The following is a 24,721-nucleotide window of genomic DNA, read 5'->3' as shown; positions in this document are numbered from 1 at the left end:
CGGTGGGCTGGGCCCTGGGGTGTATTAACTAGAAACACAGTGAGCTGGGCCCTGAGGTGTATTAACTAGAAACACGGTGGGCTGGGCCCTGGGGTGTATTAACTAGAAACACGGTGGGCTGGGCCCTGGGGTGTATTAACTAGAAACACAGTGGGCAGGGCCTGGGGTGTATTAACTATAAACACAGTGGGCTGGGCCCTGGGGTGTATTAACTAGAAACACAGTGAGCTGGGCCCTGGGGTGTATTAACTAGAAACACAGTGGGCTGGGCCCTGGGGTGTATTAACTAGAAACACAGTGGGCTGGGCCCTGGGGTGTATTAACTATAAACACAGTGGGCTGGGCCCTGGGGTGTATTAACTAGAAACACAGTGGGCTGGGCCCTGGGGTGTATTAACTAGAAACACGGTGGGCTGGGCCCTGGGGTGTATTAACTAGAAACACAGTGGGCTGGGCCCTGGGGTGTATTAACTAGAAACACAGTGGGCTGGGCCCTGGGGTGTATTAACTAGAAACACGGTGGGCTGGGCCCTGGGGTGTATTAACTAGAAACACGGTGGGCTGGGCCCTGGGGTGTATTAACTAGAAACACAGTGGGCTGGGCCCTGGGGTGTATTAACTAGAAACATGGTGGGCTGGGCCCTGGGGTGTATTAACTAGAAACACGGTGGGCTGGGCCCTGGGGTGTATTAACTAGAAACACGGTTGGCTGGGCCCTGGGGTGTATTAACTAGAAACACGGTGGGCTGGGCCCTGGGGTGTATTAACTAGAAACACAGTGGGCTGGGCCCTGGGGTGTATTAACTAGAAACACGGTGGGCTGGGCCCTGGGGTGTATTCACTAGAAACACGGTGGGCTGGGCCTTGGGGTGTATTAACTAGAAACACAGTGGGCTGGGCCCTGGGGTGTATTCACTAGAAACACGGTTGTAAGGGTACCTATCCTTTTCTTCTGAGGAGTAGCGAGAAGGATCGGAGGACCAATGTGCAGCGTGGTAAGTGTCCATGATGTTTTTTAAATAAAGACAATAGAACACTCGAACAAAACAACAAACGATGACGTGAATATACAAAACCGAAAACAGTACCGTGTGGACCAAACACTCACACGGAAAACAAACACCCACAAACCAAAAGTGAAACCCAGGTTACCTAAGTATGATTCTCAATCAGAGACAACTAACGACACTTGCCTCTGACTGAGAACCATACTAGGCCGAACACAAAAACCAACATTGAAAAACAAACATAGACTGCCCACCCCAACTCACGCCCTGACCATACTAAAACAAAGAATAAATAACAGAACTATGGTCAGAACGTGACAACGGTGGGCTGGGCCATGGGGTGTATTCACTAGGTACAGGGAGGGACTATCTTTAATTTGTCCAATTTGACACGTTTTTACTTTGCAAAAACGTTTTGCTACACACTGTAGCAAAATTATCACTTGTTTTGCTGCAAATCCTCACTTGTTTAGTTGTGAAGCCCCATCCGGGCTTAGAAACTAATAGAGAAACAGGCTATTGAATCGTCTATTGACCTGTCGTTATGCCCTTGAGCAAGGCACTCACCACTAAACTGCTCTCCAGCCAGGGGCTCTGCTCATTGGCTGACCCTGTGCCTCTCAACATGTGTGTATTTCGAGGTTGTGTGGGGGACATTTAAGTATCCATTCTATATGTGTATATTGTATTCTGTTCTTTGTCTATTCTATTCTACAGGTATATGTGTATATTCTATTGTATATGTGTATATTCTATTCTATATATGTATATTCTATAGGTATATATTATATTCTATTCCACAGGTATATGTGTGTATTCTATTGTATATGTGTATATTCTATTCTATATATGTGTATTCTATAGGTGTATATTATATTATATTCTACAGGTATATGTGTATAGTCTATTCTATATGTGTATATTCTATTCTATATTTGTATATTCTATACGTGTATATTCTATTCTATACATGTATACTATTTTTTATTCTATAAGTGTATATTTTATTCTATATGTGTATATTCTGTTCTATATGTGTATATTCTATTCTATATGTGTATATTCTATTCTATATGTGTATATTCTATTCTATATTTGTATATTCTATACGTGTATATTCTATTCTATACGTGTATACTATGTTTTATTCTATAAGTGTATATTTGATTCTATATGTGTATATTCTATATGTGTATATTCTATTCTATATGTGTATATTCTATTCTATACGTGTATATTCTATTCTATATGTGTATATTCTATACGTGTATATTATTTTCTGTAAGTTTATATTCTATTTCATTATATATGTGTATATTTTATTCTATTCTATATGTGTATATTTTATTCTAAATGTGTATATTTTATTCTAAATGTGTATATTCTATTCTGTATGTGTATATTCTATTTTATTCTATATGTGTATATTCTATTCTAAATGTGTATATACTATTTTATATGTGTATATTCTATTTTATTCTATACATGTATATTCTTTCTATACAGTGCCTTGCGAAAGTATTCGGCCCCCTTGAACTTTGCGACCTTTTGCCACATTTCAGGCTTCAAACATAAAGATATAAAACTGTATTCTTTTGTGAAGAATCAACAACAAGTGGGACACAATCATGAAGTGGAACGACATTTATTGGATATTTCAAACTCTTTTAACAAATCAAAAACTGAAAAATTGGGCGTGCAAAATTATTCAGCCCCTTTACTTTCAGTGCAGCAAACTCTCTCCAGAAGTTCAGTGAGGATCTCTGAATGATCCAATGTTGACCTAAATGACTAATGATGATAAATACAATCCACCTGTGTGTAATCAAGTCTCCGTATAAATGCACCTGCACTGTGATAGTCTCAGAGGTCCGTTAAAAGCGCAGAGAGCATCATGAAGAACAAGGAACACACCAGGCAGGTCCGAGATACTGTTGTGAAGAAGTTTAAAGCCGGATTTGGATACAAAAAGATTTCCCAAGATTTAAACATCCCAAGGAGCACTGTGCAAGTGATAATATTGAAATGGAATGAGTATCAGACCACTGCAAATCTACCAAGACCTGGCCGTCCCTCTAAACTTTCAGCTCATACAAGGAGAAGACTGATCAGAGATGCAGCCAAGAGGCACATGATCACTCTGGATGAACTGCAGAGATCTACAGCTGAGGTGGGAGACTCTGTCCATAGGACAACAATCAGTCGTATATTGCACAAATCTGGCCTTTATGGAAGAGTGGCAAGAAGAAAGCCATTTCTTAAAGATATCCATAAAAAGTGTCGTTTAAAGTTTGCCACAAGCCACCTGGGAGACACACCAAACATGTGGAAGAAGGTGCTCTGGTCAGATGAAACCAAAATGGAACTTTTTGGCAACAATGCAAAACGTTATGTTTGGCGTAAAAGCAACACAGCTCATCACCCTGAATACACCATCCCCACTGTCAAACATGGTGGTGGCAGCATCATGGTTTGGGCCTGCTTTTCTTCAGCAGGGACAGGGAAGATGGTTAAAATTGATGGGAAGATGGATGGAGCCAAATACAGGACCATTCTGGAAGAAAACCTGATGGAGTCTGCAAAAGACCTGAGACTGGGACGGAGATTTGTCTTCCAACAAGACAATGATCCAAAACATAAAGCAAAATCTACAATGGAATGGTTCAAAAATAAACATATCCAGGTGTTAGAATGGCCAAGTCAAAGTCCAGACCTGAATCCAATCGAGAATCTGTGGAAAGAACTGAAAACTGCTGTTCACAAATGCTGTCCATCCAACCTCACTGAGCTCGAGCTGTTTTGCAAGGAGGAATGGGAAAAAATGTCAGTCTCTCGATGTGCAAAACTGATAGAGACATACCCCAAGCGACTTACAGCTGTAATCGCAGCAAAAGGTGGCGCTACAAAGTATTAACTTAAGGGGGCTGAATAATTTTGCACGCCCAATTTTTCAGTTTTTGATTTGTTAAAAAAGTTTGAAATATCCAATAAATGTCGTTCCACTTCATGATTGTGTCCCACTTGTTGTTGATTCTTCACAAAAAAATACAGTTTTATATCTTTATGTTTGAAGCCTGAAATGTGGCAAAAGGTCGCAAAGTTCAAGGGGGCCGAATACTTTCGCAAGGCACTGTACGTGCATATTCTATTTTATTCTATATGTGTATATTCTATTCTAAATGTGTATATACTATTTTATATGTGTATATTCTATTTTATTCTATACGTGTATATTCTTTCTATACGTGCATATTATATTTTATTCTATATGTGTAAATTCTATTCTATACGTGTACAGTTGAAGTTTACATACACCTTTGCCAAATACATTTAAACTCAGTTTTTCACCATTCCTGACATTTAATCATAGTAAAAATTCCATGTTTTAGGTCAGTTAGGATCATCACTTTATTTTAAGAATGTGAAATGTCAGAATAATAGTAGAGAGAGATTTATTTCAGCTTTATTTCTTTCATCACATTCCCAGTGGGTCAGAAGTTTACATACACTCAATAAGTATTTGGTAGCATTGCCTTTAAAATGTTTAACTTGGGTCAAATGTTTCAGGTAGCCTTCCACAAGCTTCCCAATAAGTTGGGTGTATTTTGGCCCATTCCTCCTGACAGACCTGGTGTAACTGAGTCAGGTTTGTAGGCCTCCTTGCTCGCACACACTTTTTCAATTCTACCCACAAATGTTCTATAGGATTGAGTTCAGGGCTTTGTGATGGCCACTCCAATACCTTGACATTGTTGTCCTTAAGCCATTTTGCTTCAACTTTGGAAGTATACTTGGGGTCATTGTCCATTTCCGGCCAAGCTTTAACTTCCTGACTGATGTCTTGAGATGTTCCTTTAATATATCCACATAATTTTCCTTCCTCATGATACCATCTATTTTGTGAAGTGCACCAGTCCCTCCTGCAGCAAATCAACCCCACAACATGATGCTGCCACTCCCGTGCTTCACGGTTGGGATGGTGTTCTTCGGCTTGCAAGCGTCCACCTTTTTCCTCCAAACATAACGATGGTCATTATGACCAAACAGTTCTATTTTTGTTTCATCAGACCAGAGGACATTTCTCCAAAAAGTACGATCTTTGTCCCCATGTGCAGTTGCAAACCGTAGTCTGGCTTTTTTATGGAGGTTTTGGAGCATTGGCCTCTTCCTTGCTGAGCGGCCTTTCAGGTTATGTCGATATAGGACTCGTTTTACTGTGGACATACATTCACCCGTTTCCTCCAGCATCTTCACAAGGTCCTTTGCTGTTGTTCTGGGATTGATTTGCACTTTTCGCACCAAAATACGTTCATCTCTAGGAGACAGAACACGTCTTCTTCCTGAGCGGTATGATGGCTGCGTGGTCCCATGGTGTTTGTACTTGCGTACTATTGTTTGTACAGATGAACATGGTGCCTTCGGGCGTTAGACTTGTGGAGGTCTACAATTTTTTTCTGAGGTCTTGGCTGAATTCTTTTGACTTTCCCATGATGTCAAGCAAAGAGGCACTGAGTTTGAAGGTAGGCCTTGAAATACATCCACAGATACACCTCCAATTGACTCAAATTATGTCAATTAGCCTATCAGAAGCTTCTAAAGCCATGACATCATTTTCTGAAATTTTCCAAGCTGTTTAAAGGCACAGTCAACTTAGTGTATGTTATCTTCTGACCCACTGGAATTGTTATACAGTGAACTACAGCTATATATGTATATTCTATTTTATTCTAGATGTGTATATTTGATTCTAAACGTGTATATTCTATTCTGAACGTGTATATTATATTCTATATGTGTATATTCTATTCTAAACGTGTATATTCTATTCTGAACGTGTATATTCTATTCTATACGTGTATATTCTATTCTATATGTGTATATTCTATTCTATACGAGTATATTCTATTCTATACGTGTATATTCTATTCTATATGTGTATATTCTATTGTATACATTCTATTTTATTATTTACGTATATATTTTCTTCTATTCTACAGTTATATGTGTAGATTCTAGTCTATTCTATATGTGTATATTCTATAGGTGTATATTATATTATATTCTACAGGTATATGTGTAGATTCTAGTCTATTCTATATGTGTATATTCTATAGGTGTATATTATATTATATTCTACAGGTATATGTGTAGATTCTAGTCTATTCTATATGTGTATATTCTATTCAATATATGTATGTTCTATAGGTGTATATTATATTATATTCTACAGGTATATGTGTATGTTATATTCTGTACCTATATATTCTATACGTATATATTAAATTTTATTCTATAAGTGTATATTCTATTCTATATGTATATATTATATTCTGTGTGTATTTTCAATTTGATTCCATATGTTTATATATTATTATATAGGTTTATATTCTATACTATATTCTATGGGTATATGTGTATTTTCTATTCTATATGTGTATATTTGATTCTATACTATACATGTATATTCTATTCTATTCTACAGGCATATGTGTATATTGTATTCTATTCTACAGGAATATGTGTATATTCTATTCTATAGGTGTATATTTTATTCTATTCTATACATGTGTATTCTGTTCTATTTTATAAGTGTTTATTATATTCTATATGTGTATATTATATTCTATACGTTACTTTTCTATTCGACATGTGTCTATTCTGTTGTATTTATGTAGGTTGTATTCTATTCTAAGGGACTTGCAGGCTCTGGGACCTGCTATTTGATGGATTATGGATGTAGCCTATTGTAGCCTATATGTTAAACAATGAATGTGAAGAACAGGGACCAGATGTCCTCTTCTATTTCATTTTAATTTCACACTGTAACTATATTCTTAATGTGGTTAGCCTTACATGTAAATCCAGATCTAATCACATGACAGTGGAGCATGCCTCTATTATGTAACAATATGTCGGCTATCCACTAGCAGTCATCGTACGATCCAATGCCATGTGACGCCACTTCCCCGGGATAGGAGGCGTTGTCCCACGGTTCTGCTGCTCAGGCGTCACTTCTATGCAGAAACCGGCTATCCTGCAAAGGGACATACACTAGACAAAGCCTATACATAAAATCGAACGGTGCAGGTATATTTGTGTCTTCGTTCGTGCTATTATTAGGGGTTGCTTGTCCAGGATATAGGCTACGTTGAAATATCATATATAATATCATCGTAGTCTTTTCGTGCACAAAATGATCAAGAACGGACATCACCCAATGAACACAACAGGGAAAGATGCAGGGACGAACCTCGGCGCTACAGCTTGCAGCCCGGAGAAGAGAAGACGAACCATCCGGGTGTGGTGTGACGGGTGGTGAGTGATACAGAATAACATTACAGTGACAGCTAGATATAAGGCCTGTGTGGCTACATTGTTGCCCTGGGCATGCATACAATTAAATGAGGCATGCCCACCTCTATGATACTTACACAAATATAGTATATTTCAAAGATTGTATATTTGAATGTGGGGAAAACGTAGCATCATTTCACCATGTATCTGATGTCCAGTGAACTGTCCATAGCCAATGCACTTAGAAATACTGCCATAAACATGCTTGTTCCATTCCGTCGGCATCCCGCCTGTCAAAACAGAAAGGTGTTTCATTAGGCTGCCGCATCACATGCCAGGTATGTTTACCTACCAGTCTTACTCTCAGTAATGGCGACATGCCACCAGGGTATTCACTTTGCATCTTATTCGAGCGATAGGGTAGGCTATGCACGGCGACCGTAGCCTAGGCAAACTGCATTCACGCATAGTGTGCATACAAGTGGAGAAGGGTGCAATTGTGCCCGGCAATTCGGGGTGTTCCTGCATGTGGACGTTCCTGCATCTGCAGGAACCCCTCTTTATACTTATATTGGTAAATGTTTAAGTTTGGGAGAAGCAGGAGGTAGGGAGCTCCAGTACACAATAACGTTGGATGCCAGCCACCGATAAACGCCACAGAAGAAGGGGTGGGGTGACAACGGTAGCTAGTGTACTTCATCCCTTGCCTGACAGGCACTGTTTTCCCGCAGTTCAGGTAACGACGGCGAGGGCAGGTGTTCAGCAGGTGGGAGAGAAGTACACCGTGTGCTAGCTTAGCCAGCTAGTCCTAAGAAGGACTCCCTTACACAGCAGGAGGACTCAGTTACACAATCAGAATGATGAAACTGAGTACTGAGTACTCCTCAGTTTCATCAGCTGTCTGGGTGCCTGGTCTCAGATGATCCCGCAGGTGAAGAAGCCGGATGTGGAGGTCCTGGGCTGGCATGGTTACACGTGGTCTGTGGTGGTGAGGCCGGTTGGACATACTTCCAAATTCTCTAAAACCCCATTGGAGGCGGCTTTTGGTAGAGAAATTGACATTAATTTCTCTGGCAACAACTCTGGTGGACATTCCTGCAGTTAGCATGCCAATTGCATGCTCCCTCAAACTACATCTGTGGCATTGTGTTGTGTGACAAAGCTGCACATTTTAGAGTGACCTTTTATTGTCCCCAGCATAAGGGGACTGTGTAATGATCATGCTGTTTGATAAGCTTCTTGATATGCCACACCTGTGAAGTGGGTAGATTATCTTGGTAAAGGAGAAATGTTCCCTAACAGGGATGTTAACAAATTTGTGCACACAATTTGAGAGAAATATGTTTTTTGTGCATATGAAATAAATCTGGGATCTTTTATTTTAGCTCATGAAACATGGGACCAACACTACATGTTGTGTTTATATTTTTGTTCAGAATATCAAGCTAGCTAGTACATGGTGTTGCCCTAGTTTCCAATCTGCTGTGCTAGTGGGGAGGCTTGGACGACCGGTAGATAGTGTCCTTCAAACCCCTCCGGTACACAGCAGGCGGGGGCGACACCATGTACTAGCTAACTAGTTATTTAACTAGCACACGGTGTCACTAACTAGTTATTTAACTAGCACACGGTGTCGCTAACTAGTTATTTAACTAGCACACGGTGTCGCTAACTAGTTATTTAACTAGCACACGGTGTCACTAACTAGTTATTTAACTAGCACACGGTGTCGCTAACTTGTTATTTAACTAGCACACGGTGTCACTAACTAGTTATTTAACTAGCACACAGTGTTGTCCTAGCCTCCCGGCGTTCATGCAGGAACCAATAGGGTGCTCGAAGGGGGGTGTTCATGCAGGAACCAGTAGGGTGCTCGAAGGGGGGCGTTCATGCAGGAACCAGTAGGGTGCTCGAAGGGGGGTGTTCATGCAGGAACCAATAGGGTGCTCGAAGGGGGGCGTTCATGCAGGAACCAGTAGGGTGCTCGAAGGGGGGCGTTCATGCAGGAACCAATAGGGTGCTCGAAGGGGGGCGTTCATGCAGGAACCAATAGGGTGCTCGAAGGGGGGCGTTCATGCAGGAAACAATAGGGTGCTCGAAGGGGGGCGTTCATGCAGGAACCAATAGGGTGCTCGAAGGGGGCGTTCATGCAGGAATGAATGGGATGTTCGATGGGGGGATGTTCATGAAGGAACCAATGGGATGCTTGGGGGGGGGGGGGTTGCAGTTGGGGGGGGGGTTGCAGTTACAGGATTGCCCACATGCAGGAATGCCTCGAATTGCGGTTTGCAGTTGAACACTATTGTACAAGTGTACAACTTGACTCTACTTCTTTTGCTGTGGATTTCGGATATTTGATCTAGAATTACCTGTAGATTCATGTACACAGTGCAGGTAATACCACCTAAATACCACCAAAAGTCAGGTAATTCAAGACAGGAAGAGAGACCTCTGAGATAATACCCAGTGTCAACAGTCCACATTCCTTCCAACACACTTCAGAGTACAGTGTCAGCACTCTGAAGTCTTCTACATCTGTCCGTCGTTCCAGGAACAAGGGCGTTTGTTGCTACATTTTTATTTTGTTGCACGGAATTCATAGTTTTCACCAAATGCAGCATGTTACAAACAGCACCCCATAGACCTGCACTATAACTCACTGCACCTCCCTGACACCCACTGCGTTGTGCTGTAGGCGTGTAAACCACAGCACCCTCTTCCTCAGTGTTGTAACCTGCTTATGAAGCAGCCGAGCGCGCGGGCAGCGGAAACACTAACAAGCCATTGTTCCGTGGTCAGAGGTTCTTTCAAAACAGAGTGGTAGTGTGTGGAAACTAAACACTGACATTGTCCACTGTTTCTGCCATGAGAAACACCGCCACACACAATCTCCCCCCTGGGGCAGAGTCAGAAGCTATTAGGACATGAACCTGACCCACGTCAGGAAAGTAGGAAAGAAAACACGCTTTGAATTCATGTGTGTGAAGATCAGCATTACGGTGGCTTTCTCTGGGAGAATTCCAGTCATTTTGGGTGCAGCCACCTAGCCGTGGTTAGATGGAATGTTGCAGAATGTTTCGGATGCCAGAATATTAATCGGTGGGGTGAGTTCCCAAAGCGTGCCTGTGTCAACAGAGCTCATTTCACTAACCCTTCTAACCCCTCGGCCCACACCTGCCATGTCAATGCAAGTTCATTCCCTGCGGACTCACTCGTCTGTCCTCACTAAATACAGTACATTGTTTGGCCATACATTGCAGCAGCATCACCATATTCTTGTTGACATCTAGCAGCATCAGCTGTAGCAGGCCCTAGGAGCGGCACTGGGCAGATTGACTCAGGAAAGGAAATATCTATTTGTTTGTCAGTGAGACTTTAGGCTAGATTCTGTCAGATCTGCGCTTGCCAAGACCCACATGGCAGTTGTTTTGGCAGTGTTGGAAGTGAGAGCTGGCAAATCCACAAGTGGCAAATCCACAAGCGGACATTGCCATTGGCTGCATGGATTCACATGAAGAGAAATCCTAACTTGTTTAGAAGTTTGAGCACTGGAATGTGAGCTGTAATCTGCCCCTCTATTCGGCTGATAGAAATCCTCATCATTTTGTTTTGTGATTTTCAATTTGAGTGTAATTTTTTTCCGAAATTGCCTACATTTACTCATTCTGAACTTGTAATGCGAGTGGGAGGGGTGTGGCTGTGTGACAATGACCACACGAGAAGACATTCTGCTTTGACGGCTCTAATGCAGTTACACCTCCGACACCACCAAAACATCAGCTGTGCCGTTAACTAGTTAACACTTGATCTGATTGAATCCTGCTAAACTATCAATTGTTGGAGTGTCACTTGTCAGTGTAAGTGAGACCTTGTCTGTTTGACTATCTATCCGGACTAGATATTGTAGGGTTGCAAAATTCTGTGAACTTTCAATAAATTCTCTGGTTTTCCCGGAATCCCTGTTGGAGGATTCATGGAATCAGGAGGGAATAAACAGGAAATCCAGAATTCAAACAAGGTTTCTGGAAAACCAGGGAATTTATTTTGCAACCCTAATCTAGACACTGTCCTGCCTTTAGGGTTGAAGTTTGAGACATTCTGTTCTTAATTGGTTTCCAGTGACAGAAGGTAGCCAGGGTCCAAGTTAGCAACATCGTCAACTGAGCTCTAAAGTCCACTGACACTCCTCACTCAGGCTTTCACATAGCTGCTGCCAGGCTGTGTTGTGTTCATTAGGCAACAATCAGAAGGAAAAAACATACTGAAACAGGAAGGGACTACCTGGATGCTCATTTTCATTTACTGATGCAAAATGTTTGAAAACGTGTGTGCGCTAATGAAGACGACCCAGAACACAGCCTATAAACATTCAGTTTACAATCTCAGTCAGGTGAGGAGTCATTCTGAGGTGATGTCTGTCAGCATATCCCCAGTAGTAATAATCTCAGTCAGGGAAGAGTCATTCTGAGGTGATGTCTGTCAGCATATCCCCAGTAGTAATAATCTCAGTCAGGGGAGGAGTCATTCTGAGGTGATGTCTGTCAGCATATCCCCAGTAGTAATAATCTCAGTCAGAGGAAGAGTCATTCTGAGGTGATGTCTGTCAGCATATCCCCAGTAGTAATAATCTCAGTCAGAGGAAGAGTCATTCTGAGGTGATGTCTGTCAGTAAATCCCCAGTAGTAATAATCTGTCAGAGGAAGAGTCATTCCGAGGTGATGTCTGTCAGTAAATCCCCAGTAGTAATAATCTGTCAGAGGAAGAGTCATTCCGAGGTGATGTCTGTCAGTAAATCCCCAGTAGTAATAATCTGTCAGAGGAAGAGTAATTCTGAGGGGATTTCTGTCAGTAGTAATAATCTCAGTCAGGGGAAGAGTCATTCTGAGATGATGTCTGTCAGTATATCCCCAATAGTAATAATCCTATTAGATGTAATGACACCATAGATTATCTTTCTGAGAGAGATAGCACAAGAAGCCTTTATTGGCCTGTGTCATGTATCTATGGTACATGGTATATCATGTATAGATAGTATATCCAAGCACATTTTAATAATAGCATAGATTATCTTTCTGAGAGCGATATCATATGAAGTATTTGTGGTAAATACAAGAAACCATTAGACACAGGCATCAAACGAAGATTTGAACAACAAGAAAAATGAGAACAAATGTTTGGGCTGTCTTGCTGGAGGGTTGCTAGCCTGGCTGACATGTAGACCCACGTTGTACAGACCCACGTTGTACAGACCCACGTTGTACAGACCCACGTTGTGCAGACCCACGTTGTGCAGACCCACGTTGTACAGACCCACATTGTACAGACCCACGTTGTACAGACCCACGTTGTGCAGACCCACGTTGTACAGACCCACGTTGTACAGACCCACGTTGTCCAGACCCACGTTGTACAGACCCACGTTGTGCAGACCCACGTTGTACAGACCCACGTTGTACAGACCCACGTTGTGCAGACCCACGTTGTACAGACCCACGTTGTGCAGACTCACGTTGTACAGACCCACGTTGTGCAGACCTACATTGTGCAGACCCACATTGTACAGACCCACGTTGTACAGACCCACATTGTACAGACCCACGTTGTGCAGACCCACGTTGTACAGACCCACGTTGTGCAGACCTACATTGTGCAGACCCATGTTGTACAGACCCACGTTGTACACAGTGCTCTGTGCCCCAATGGTATGGAAAGCCAGTAGTTATAGTTTTATATTTGATCCGTCTCAGAGTAGGCATATTGATTGGTTCTTTCAAAAAATATATATATTGAGGGTTGAGAGCTCTGGTTGTTTGGAGAGGACTGGTATCAGCCAGACTCTGAAGTCAGGAGGACTGGTATCAGCCAGACTCTGAAGTCAGGAGGACTGGTATCAGCCAGACTCTGAAGTCAGGTTGACTGGTATCAGCCAGACTAGGGGTCTCAGCCAGTAATGGAAATTAGATGGTCTTGGGACTTTTTTGGGGGGGCTTGTGCTCTTCTGTTGTCTGTCTACTTCCTCTGATAGTGCTCTCTGTTGTCTGTCTACTTCCTCTGATAGTGCTCTCTGTTGTCTGTCTACTTCCTCTGATAGTGCTCTATGTTGTCTGTCTACTTCCTCTGATAGTGCTCTCTGTTGTCTGTCTACTTCCTCTGATAGTGCTCTCTGTTGTCTGTCTACTTCCTCTGATAGTGCTCTCTGTTGTCTGTCTACTTCCTCTGATAGTGCTCTCTGTTGTCTGTCTACTTCCTCTCATAGTGCTCTCTGTTGTCTGTCTACTTCCTCTGATAGTGCTCTCTGTTGTCTGTCTACTTCCTCTGATAGTGCTCTATGTTGTCTGTCTACTTCCTCTGATAGTGCTCTCTGTTGTCTGTCTACTTCCTCTGATAGTGCTCTCTGTTGTCTGTCTACTTCCTCTGATAGTGCTCTCTGTTGTCTGTCTACTTCCTCTGATAGTGCTCTATGTTGTCTGTCTACTTCCTCTGATAGTGCTCTCTGTTGTCTGTCTACTTCCTCTGATAGTGCTCTCTGTTGTCTGTCTACTTCCTCTGATAGTGCTCTCTGTTGTCTGTCTACTTCCTCTGATAGTGCTCTCTGTTGTCTGTCTACTTCCTCTGATAGTGCTCTCTGTCAAAACACAGTTAAAGATCCCCTTAATGACATGATTGCCCCAAAATGGAGTACATGATTGATTTTAGACATTGATGCTCAATCTATCAATTTAAATGTACAGTAAGTGCACAAACACTTTTGTATTGTATTGTATTGTATATTTGTATATTGTATATTTGAAAATATGTCAGTTAAAAAAACACACAGTAAGGTTACTTTGTAAACACATGTGACATGGCGTAGACTTAAAGATATCTTTACATTATTATAGTTATTCTATTTGACTATTTTTACCACAGATTTGTTCAATTTTATCCTGTTTACCTTATTATAGTGATTCTGTATATCTATCGTTTATCTCTTTAGTTGTGCACTCCTTGCTGTGCTATCTCAATGCCACTGTGCCATTCTCTACTCGGACCTAGCTGGTGTTATTGTAACACTCTACCATTCTCTACTAGAACCTACCTGGTGTTATTGTACCACTCTACCATTCTCTACTAGAACCTAGCTGGTGTTATTGTACCACTCTACCATTCTCTACTAGGACCTAGCTGGCGTTATTGTCACAGCTCTGGTGCTATTTGGGTGTCTGTCTGCTAGCTGACCTTGCCACACTACTTAATATTTCATCACGTCCTGTGATCCTCTGGTGATTCCTACCCTGCTAAAAACAACAACAGGAGCAGCATCACCCCAGGCCAGGCCACCTTTCAAGCCACCTAGCGTTCCTGGGTTACACTGTCCAAGGGCAGGCAAGCAGACAGGCAGATATACAGGCAGGCAGAGAGACTTGGACACCAGGACTGCAGGGCCTCTCTCACAAGCATAGTCTCTTATGTAACCCGTAGTCCTTTGTCTCAGTCTCACACACACACACACACACACACACACACACACACACACACACACACACACACACACACACACACACACACACACACACACACACACACACACACACACACACACACACACACACACACACACACACACACACACACACACACACACACACACACACTCACACTTCACTTCTGGCCTGACCAGCCACACTCAGTAGTCACATTAAGCCCCCTATTTAGAACAAGCATGTGGATTCCATTCCTCTAACAGACAGTGTGAACAAAACGTCTGAACGGTCAGGGACTGCTTATGCTGTTCAGTCATCACACACAAAACAATGTCCTTTTGGTCGCACCAATACAACGTGTTCATTTAACGTTCAATACCGTTGATAACTGACTTGCCTAGTTAAATAAAGGTTCAATAAAGGTTCAATAAAGGTTAAATAAAGGTTCAATAGATAAACAATAAAAAAGGCTTTTAAGAACAGCCACGTGGGAAAGAAAGCTGATAAAAAAGTGATAACATTAAGTGGTCCATCTTGAAAGTTCACTTAAGGGCAGTAGGAAGTAGGAACAAGAGCAGTCTGCAGTGTATAGTGATACGACCACATCACACCATGGTTCAGGGGTTCACTGTGTCATCACTGCCCTACCCCTTAGACAGGCAGGCTACTTAGCAACATGAGATTCTCTTACTGCTCTGGGCTGGACATCTCTAAATCGTGACAGCTCTATTTCGATGACATTTTATAGCAGCGATAGCAATCAGGTCATGTACAGTAGTTGTAAATGGTTTATGACTGATTTGATCCATTTTTATGATCAGTCAAATTACTACAGTTGATGTACCATTAACACACATTTTATTGACACAATACACTGGCGATAAGAAATCTCCAGGTTTCAACTTTCTCTCTAATACTTTACTGTAGGCAATGTGCCTTTATGTCAAGTGCCTCTATAACACAGGTTACATGACTACAAATGTGCTATTCCAGTTTCGCTATAACAAGCTACTGAAGAGACTATGATGTCATTTGCCACATAATGGAAGTTATAGCCCTGAAATTCAACTAATCTTGGAAGCCAGTTCCACTGCTTTTTTCCATTTCCCCCCTCTAGCCAGGGACTGATTTAGACCTGGGACACCAGGTGGGTGGAATAAGGATCAGGTAGAACAGAACCAGCAGGCTCCGGACCTCGTAGGGTCAGATGTAACCCTGGTGGGCCTGGGGAATGGAATGGGGAAAGTGATAAATCCAAAAGAGGTCACAGGACAAGAGGTCGACCGATTAGTCGGCATGTGCGATTAATTAGGGCCGATTTCAAGTTTTCATAGCAATCGGTAATCAACCTGTTTGGATGCCGATTATGGCCGATTACATTGCACTCCATGAGGAAACGGCTTGGCAGGCTGACCACCTGTTACGCGAGTGCAGCTTCAAAAGGACCTTGTGGCTGCAATGAGCCACGGTAAGTTGCTAGCTAGCATTAAACTTATCTTGTAAAAAAACGATCAATCTTCACATAATCACTAGTTAACTACACATGGTTGATGATATTACTAGGTTAACTAACTTGTCCTGCGTTGCATATAATCAATGCGGTGCCTGTTCATTTATCATCAAATCACAGCCTACTTCGCCAAACGGCTGATGATTTAACAAAAGTGCATTGCCGAAAAAAGCACAATCTTTGCACAAATGTACATAAACATAAACACCAATGCCTTTCTTAAAATCAATACACAGAAGTATATTTTTTTAACCCTGCATATTTAGTTAAAAGACATTCATGTTAGCAGGCAATATTAACTAGGGAAATTATGTTACTTCACTTGCGTTCACTGCACGCAGAGTCAGGGTATATGCAAAAGTTTGGGCCGCCTGGCTTGTTGTGAACTAATTTGCCAGAATTTTACATAATTATGATATAACATTGAAGGTTGTGCAATGTAACAGCAATATTTAGACTTAGGATTGCCACCTGTTCGATAAAGTACGGAACGGTCCGTATTTCACTGAAAGAATAAACGTTTTGTTTTCGAAATGATAGTTTCCAGATGTGACCATATTAATGACCAAAGGCTCGTATTTCTGTGTTTATTATATTATAATTAAGTCTATGATTTGATATTTGATAGAGCAGTCTGACTGAGCGGTGGTAGGCAGCAGCAGGCTCGTAAGCATTCATTCAAACAGCACTTTACTGCGTTTGCCAGCAGCTCTGAAACACAGCGCTGTTTATAACTTGTCTACTTGTCTGTTTATCTACTCCCGAGATTAGGCTGGCAATACTAAAGTGCCTATAAGAACATTCAATAGTCAAAGGTATATGAAATACAAATGGTATAGAGAGAAATAGTCGATGCTTCATAATTCCTAAAAGAACTACAACCTAAAACTTATTAACTGGGAATATTGAAGAAGTGGGAATATTGAACCACCAGCTTTCATATGTTCTGAGCAAGGAACTGAAACGTTAGCTTTTTTACATGGCACATATTGTACTTTTACTTTCTTCTCCAACACTTTGTTTTTGCATTATTTAAACCAAATTGAACGTGTCATTATTTATTTGAAACTAAATAGATTTTATTTATGTATTATTTTAAGTTAAAAAATAAGTGTTCAGTGTTAATTGTCATTATTACAAATATATATATATATATATACAGTGCCTTGCGAAAGTATTCGGCCCCCTTGAACTTTGCGACCTTTTGCCACATTTCAGGCTTCAAACATAAAGATATAAAACTGTATTTTTTTGTGAAGAATCAACAACAAGTGGGAACAGACACCAAACCACTGCAGGGCCTGTCATGTCAGCAGTTTGAGTGATAGCAGGCTAATGCTAATGTCCACCTGTTAGTCATCACCGTGCTAGATTACTCTGTACCAACCTGAGTCCCAATCTGGGCTATAATCTAATCAGCTACAGATGGAGTGCTCAGTGCTCGTCTCCATGGCTACTGTGGATGTAGTGACTCTGTTTCTCTGACTGTTAGTTTGGTGGTACTAGATGTACATTTTAGACAGGTTTCCCAGAACCAGATTAAGCCTACTCCTATTTTACAAAACATTCTCAGTCCAGGAATAGGCTTAATCTGTGTCTTGGAAACTGACCCTATGAATGCTCCCTAGTATTAACTATGGCTTTGTTATCCTTCCTCTAGCTATGACATGGTCCATTATGGTCACTCCAACCAGCTGCGGCAGGCCAAGGCCATGGGAGATTACCTCATCGTTGGAGTACACACAGACGGTAAGAGCTTCAGGGTTGGGGTTCCAGTCCCAGCATGCAACAGGGGAGCCTCCATCACATCAGGGCTGGGGTTCAAGTCCCAGCATGCAACAGAGGAGCCTCCATCACACCAGGCCTGGGGTTCAAGTCCCAGCATGCAACAGAGGAGCCTCCATCACACCAGGGCTGGGGTTCAAGTCCCAGCATGCAACAGGAGAGCCTCCATCACACCTGGGTTGGGGTTCCAGTTCCAGCATGCAACAGGAGAGCCTCCATCACACCAGGGTTGGGGTTCAAGTCCCAGCATGCAACAGGAGAGCCTCCATCACACCAGGGTTGGGGTTCCAGTTCCAGCATGCAACAGGAGAGCCTCCATCACACCAGGGTTGGGGTACAAGTCCCAGCATGCAACAGGAAAGCCTCCATCACACCAGGGTTGGGTTCTAGTCCCAACATGCAACAGGAGAGTCTCCATCATACCAGGGGTTGTATTCATTAAGCACAACGTAAGAAAATGGATGGAAACAGGGAGGAGTTACCTGGACCAATACCAGGCGTTACCTTGTCCAATAAGATTTGTTAATTTCCGTTGTGGGCCCTAATGAATGTGGCCCTGACCTCCATGGAATAACCACCACCTCCCAATCCCCTCAGATGCCCAGACCCAGCATAATGACCTCATCCTTTCAGCCCTCAACTGCCATTACCAGTCCCCCATTACATCTCCTACCCCAACCAAGACCCCAACCAGACCTGACCTGCATCACCTCAACGCAGAGCCAACACCCCCTAAACACACACACACACCAAAGCATCTCCCACCAGACCCCATCTCTCTCCTCCTTCTCTCCCAAACCCTTCAGCCTGACATGGGGAGGTGTCGGGTGGCCAGCCTCCCACTGCTTTAATAACTCATCTCCCACCAGACCCCATCTCTCTCCTCCTTCTCTCCCAAACCCTTCAGCCTGACATGGGGAGGTGTCGGGTGGCCAGCCTCCCACTGCTTTAATAACTCATCTCCCACCAGACCCCATCTCTCTCCTCCTTCTCTCCCAAACCCTTCAGCCTGACATGGGGAGGTGTCGGGTGGCCAGCCTCCCACTGCTTTAATAACTCATCACCATCAGACCCCATCTCTCTCCTCCTTCTCTCCCAAACCCTTCAGCCTGACATGGGGAGGTGTCGGGTGGCCAGCCTCCCACTGCTTTAATAACTCATCACCACCAGACCCCATCTCTCTCCTCCTTCTCTCCCAAACCCTTCAGCCTGACATGGGGAGGTGTCGGGTGGCCAGCCTCCCACTGCTTTAATAACTCATCTCCCACCAGACCCCATCTCTCTCCTCCTTCTCTCCCAAACCCTTCAGCCTGACATGGGGAGGTGTCGGGCGGCCAGCCTCCCACTGCTTTAATAACTCATCTCCCACCAGACCCCATCTCTCTCCTCCTTCTCTCCCAAACCCTTCAGCCTGACATGGGGAGGTGTCGGGCGGCCAGCCTCCCACTGCTTTAATAACTCATCTCCCACCAGACCCCATCTCTCTCCTCCTTCTCTCCCAAACCCTTCAGCCTGACATGGGGAGGTGTCGGGTGGCCAGCCTCCCACTGCTTTAATAACTCATCACCATCAGACACCAGAGTTGTGTTCATTAGGCACTAAATGAAATAAAAACAGACTGAAATAAGGATGGACTACCTGGATGGTCTACCTGGATGGACTACCTGGATGGACTACCTGGATGGTCTACCTGGATGGACTACCTGGATGGACTACCTGGATGGACTACCTGGATGGACTACCTGGATGGTCTACCTGGATGGACTACCTGGATGGTCTACCTGGATGGACTACCTGGATGGACTACCTGGATGGACTACCTGGATGGTCTACCTGGATGGACTACCTGGATGGTCTACCTGGATGGACTACCTGGATGGACTACCTGGATGGTCTACCTGGATGGACTACCTGGATGGACTACCTGGATGGACTACCTGGATGGTCTACCTGGATGGACTACCTGGATGGACTACCTGGATGGTCTACCTGGATGGACTACCTGGATGGACTACCTGGATGGTCTACCTGGATGGACTACCTGGATGGACTACCTGGATGGTCTACCTGGATGGACTACCTGGATGGTCTACCTGGATGGACTACCTGTTTTTCATTGCGTTTCCTAATGAACACGAGCCAATTGTGTGCTGTAAGATCTTGCGACTGTTGTGACAGTAGTAACACAGGGGCCCAAACAGTGGCTGGGACACAACAACACATCACAGCCTCCCATGGCACACTAGGGCACTCTGACACTGGGACCGACAGACACACTGTGCGACGGGCGCCATGTCAGTGTTTACCATAACCCAGAACTACATGGCTTAACTCAAACATTAGAGCCTCACACACTGTGGTCTGTCAGGGACAAAGGAGCACATATATAGTAGGCTATAACCTCTCTATCACAGAGAGAGGGGGGGGGAGAGGTGAGAGAGAGAGGCGAGAGGCGTGATAATGGATTATCTCTGCTACAGTGTGGATAATGTACTGTACAGTCAGTGTAAAACTATTATACAGCTGGTCATGTATTTCTCTCTACCCCCCCCCCCCCCCCCCCCCCCCCCCGTAGGTTTATAACAGACAAGGTCATTGTCACATCCAGTTTGGATGACTTCGCTAAAAGATATACACAGACTGTAAAGCCCTTGTCTTACCCACATTGATCATTTCTAGCCTGGACCCAGATCTATTTGTGCTGTCTTGCCAACTTCTATGGCAAGGCATGCCGATGAGCACAGGGGTTAATTTGGCAGACAACACAAACAGTTCGGGGACCTGGCTGGATTATTTCACTTTATTGAAATAAGTTCACAGTCAACCAAGTGTTGGCGGTCACAGTATATCCACCCCTATGTTGTTGTACACACTTTGTTATCATTTGAGTCCATCACACTATCTACTGTAGCAGCCTGGTGGTCCAGTCTTTTGATGCTCTAGCCTACTATTTTCTTTCTTCGTTGTCATGCCAATGGTTGACAACAACATGACAGTTGGCTACAGCGCATGCAGTATAGCAGGGTTTCCTAAACTCGGTCCTGGGTCCCCCCCGGGTGCACTTTTTTGCCCTAGCACTACACAGCTGATTCAGATAATAATGTGGGGGGGGGGGCAGGACTGATGTGAAGCACACAGAGACTGTGTGAGAGCAAAGTCTAGCGTTGCGTTTGTCTTAATATCTGTGGTGCTGTTGGTTGCAACGTCTTGCTGAGTGTACCTTAGGACCATGCCCCAGGACTACCTGACATGATGACTCCTTGCTGTCCCCAGTCCACCTGGCCATGCTGCTGCTCCAGTTTCAACTTCCACCTGACTGTGCTGCTGCTCCAGTTTCAACTGTTCTGCCTTATTATTATTCGACCATGCTGGTCATTTATGAACATTTGAACATCTTGGCCATGTTCTGTTATAATCTCCACCCGGCACAGCCAGAAGAGGACTGGCCACCCCACATAGCCTGGTTCCTCTCTAGGTTTCTTCCTAGGTATTGGCCTTTCTAGGGAGTTTTTCCTAGCCACCGTGCTTCTACACCTGCATTGCTTGCTGTTTGGGGTTTTAGGCTGGGTTTCTGTACAGCACTTTGAGATATCAGCTGATGTACGAAGGGCTATATAAATACATTTGATTTGATTTGATTTGACCTTATCCTGTCAAGACGTTCAGGACACTATCTGTTTATGACTCGTCTATAGTAAACATGGTCATCATGACTCGTCTATAGTAAACATGGTCATCATGACTCGTCTATAGTAAACATGGTCATTATGACTCGTCTATAGTAAACATGGTCATTATGACTCGTCTATAGTAAACATGGTCATTATGACTCGTCTATAGTAAACATGGTCATCATGACTCGTCTATAGTAAACATGGTCATCATGACTCGTCTATAGTAAACATGGTCATTATGACTCGTCTATAGTAAACATGGTCATCATGACTCGTCTATAGTAAACATGGTCATCATGACTCGTCTATAGTAAACATGGTCATTATGACTCGTCTATAGTAAACATGGTCATTATGACTCGTCTATAGTAAACATGGTCATTATGACTCGTCTATAGTAAACATGGTCATCATGACTCGTCTATAGTAAACATGGTCATTATGACTCGTCTATAGTAAACATGGTCATCATGACTCGTCTATAGTAAACATGGTCATCATGACTCGTCTATAGTAAACATGGTCATTATGACTCGTCTATAGTAAACATGGTCATTATGACTCGTCTATAGTAAACATGGTCATCATGACTCGTCTATAGTAAACATGGTCATTATGACTCGTCTATAGTAAACATGGTCATCATGACTCGTCTATAGTAAACATGGTCATTATGACTCGTCTATAGTAAACATGGTCATTATGACTCGTCTATAGTAAACATGGTCATTATGACTCGTCTATAGTAAACATGGTCATCATGACTCGTCTATAGTAAACATGGTCATTATGACTCGTCTATAGTAAACATGGTCATTATGACTCGTCGATAGTAAATATGGTCAACATGACTCGTCTATAGTAAACATGGTCATTATGACTCGTCGATAGTAAACATGGTCATTATGACTCGTCTATAGTAAACATGGTCATTATGACTCGTCGATAGTAAACATGGTCATTATGACTCGTCGATAGTAAACATGGTCATTATGACTCGTCTATAGTAAACATGGTCATTATGACTCGTCGATAGTAAACATGGTCATTATGACTCGTCGATAGTAAACATGGTCATTATGACTCGTCTATAGTAAACATGGTCATTATGACTCGTCGATAGTAAACATGGTCATCATGACTCGTCTATAGTAAACATGGTCATCATGACTCGTCGATAGTAAACATGGTCATTATGACTCGTCGATAGTAAATATGGTCAACATGACTCGTCGATAGTAAACATGGCCATAAAATGTGTCTCTTACCGTCAGCTGTGAATGTGCAGACATGGATCTAAATGTGGACCGGAACTGATCACAGGACACTTGTTAAAGGGATAGTTCACTCAACTCATTTCATCATCATCACAGCTTTTTCTCTGTACTGAAAGTGCTCTATCTTGAAAACTTAACTGCTGATATGGACACTTTTTAAGGGATCATGTTAACAGTGTTCTAATGAACAAAATACTAAAAGATGAAGTCTCCCTTTAATGCCAGGTGAAAACACTCTACAGCTATTAGCTTCTGGTGGTCGGTGTGTTTTGATGGATATCAGTGACCATTAGTAATAATACCTCCTCACCCTGTAGGTGAGATCTCACAGCACAAGGGTCCCCCGGTCTTCACCCAGGATGAACGATACAAGATGGTGAGAGCCATCAAGTGGGTGGATGAGATAGTGGAGGGAGCGCCCTACGTCACCACGCTGGAGACCCTGGACAAGTACACCAGTGACTTCTGTGTGCACGGAGGTGAGTTTGCTGAGATACTTGAATGGGTGGGCCGGTTCTGAATATTCAGTTAATCTTTATTTAACCAGGATAGGCCACTCAGAAACTGTTTTTGTAGAGAGAGAGAGGAACATCCCCCCCATGTCTTTGATACGTTTGCTGAAAATCTGAAACAGAACATTTTAATTGACTGTAACACCACGTAGTGTAGACTCAAAAATAGTAGAGTAGAACTTCACTTATTTTCATTGTATTGTTTTAATGTGAAGTGTAACATAGTAACACAGTAACATAGTAACACAGTAACATAGTAACATAGTAACAGTAGTAACATAGTGGCATAGTGGCATAGTGACACAGTAACATAGTAACACAGTAACATAGTAACATAGTAGCAGTAGTAACATAGTGGCATAGTGACACAGTAACATAGTGACACAGTAACATAGTAACACAGTAACATAGTAACAGTAGTAACATAGTGACATAGTAACATAGTAACACAGTAACATAGTAACAGTAGTAACATAGTGGCATAGTGACACAGTAACAGTAGTAACACAGTAACATAGTAACAGTAGTAACACAGTAACATAGTAACATAGTAACATAGTAACACAGTAACAGTAGTAACATAGTAACAGTAGTAACACAGTAACATAGTAACAGTAGTAACATAGTAACATAGTAACACAGTAACAGTAGTAACATAGTAACATAGTAACACAGTAACATAGTAACACAGTAACAGTAGTAACATAGTGGCATAGTGACACAGTAACATAGTAACACAGTAACATAGTAACATAGTAGCAGTAGTAACATAGTGGCATAGTGACACAGTAACATAGTAACACAGTAACATAGTAACAGTAGTAACATAGTGACATAGTAACATAGTAACACAGTAACATAGTAACAGTAGTAACATAGTGGCATAGTGACACAGTAACAGTAGTAACACAGTAACATAGTAATAGTAGTAACACAGTAACATAGTAACATAGTAACATAGTAATAGTAGTAACATAGTAACAGTAGTAACATAGTAACATAGTAACAGTAGTAACACAGTAACATAGTAACAGTAGTAACATAGTAACATAGTAACATACTAACACAGTAACATAGTAACAAATCAAATCAAATCAAATGTATTTATATAGCCCTTCGTACATCAGCTGATATCTCAAAGTGCTGTACAGAAACCCAGCCTAAAACACCAAACAGCAAGCAATGCAGGTGTAGAAGCA

At 42.6% G+C, this 24,721-nt stretch overlaps 1 protein-coding gene across 1 annotated transcript in view; it reads left to right on the top strand.

Moving 5' to 3' along the window:
- The first annotated feature begins 6,941 nt into the window (after positions 1 to 6,941).
- Positions 6,942 to 24,721, top strand: part of LOC109886019 (ethanolamine-phosphate cytidylyltransferase-like) — a 35,241-nt gene continuing 17,461 nt past the window's right edge. The window contains exons 1-3 of the mRNA XM_031813810.1: positions 6,942 to 7,322; positions 17,935 to 18,023; positions 23,328 to 23,489. Coding sequence (XP_031669670.1) covers positions 7,201 to 7,322; positions 17,935 to 18,023; positions 23,328 to 23,489 — 373 coding nt within the window. The 5' untranslated portion in view covers positions 6,942 to 7,200. The remainder of the gene's footprint in view (positions 7,323 to 17,934; positions 18,024 to 23,327; positions 23,490 to 24,721) is intronic.

This window comes from Oncorhynchus kisutch, unplaced genomic scaffold (genome assembly GCF_002021735.2).
Source record: "Oncorhynchus kisutch isolate 150728-3 unplaced genomic scaffold, Okis_V2 Okis06b-Okis10b_hom, whole genome shotgun sequence".
NCBI lineage: Eukaryota > Metazoa > Chordata > Actinopteri > Salmoniformes > Salmonidae > Oncorhynchus > Oncorhynchus kisutch.
This window is presented reverse-complemented; position numbering and strand designations above follow the sequence as displayed.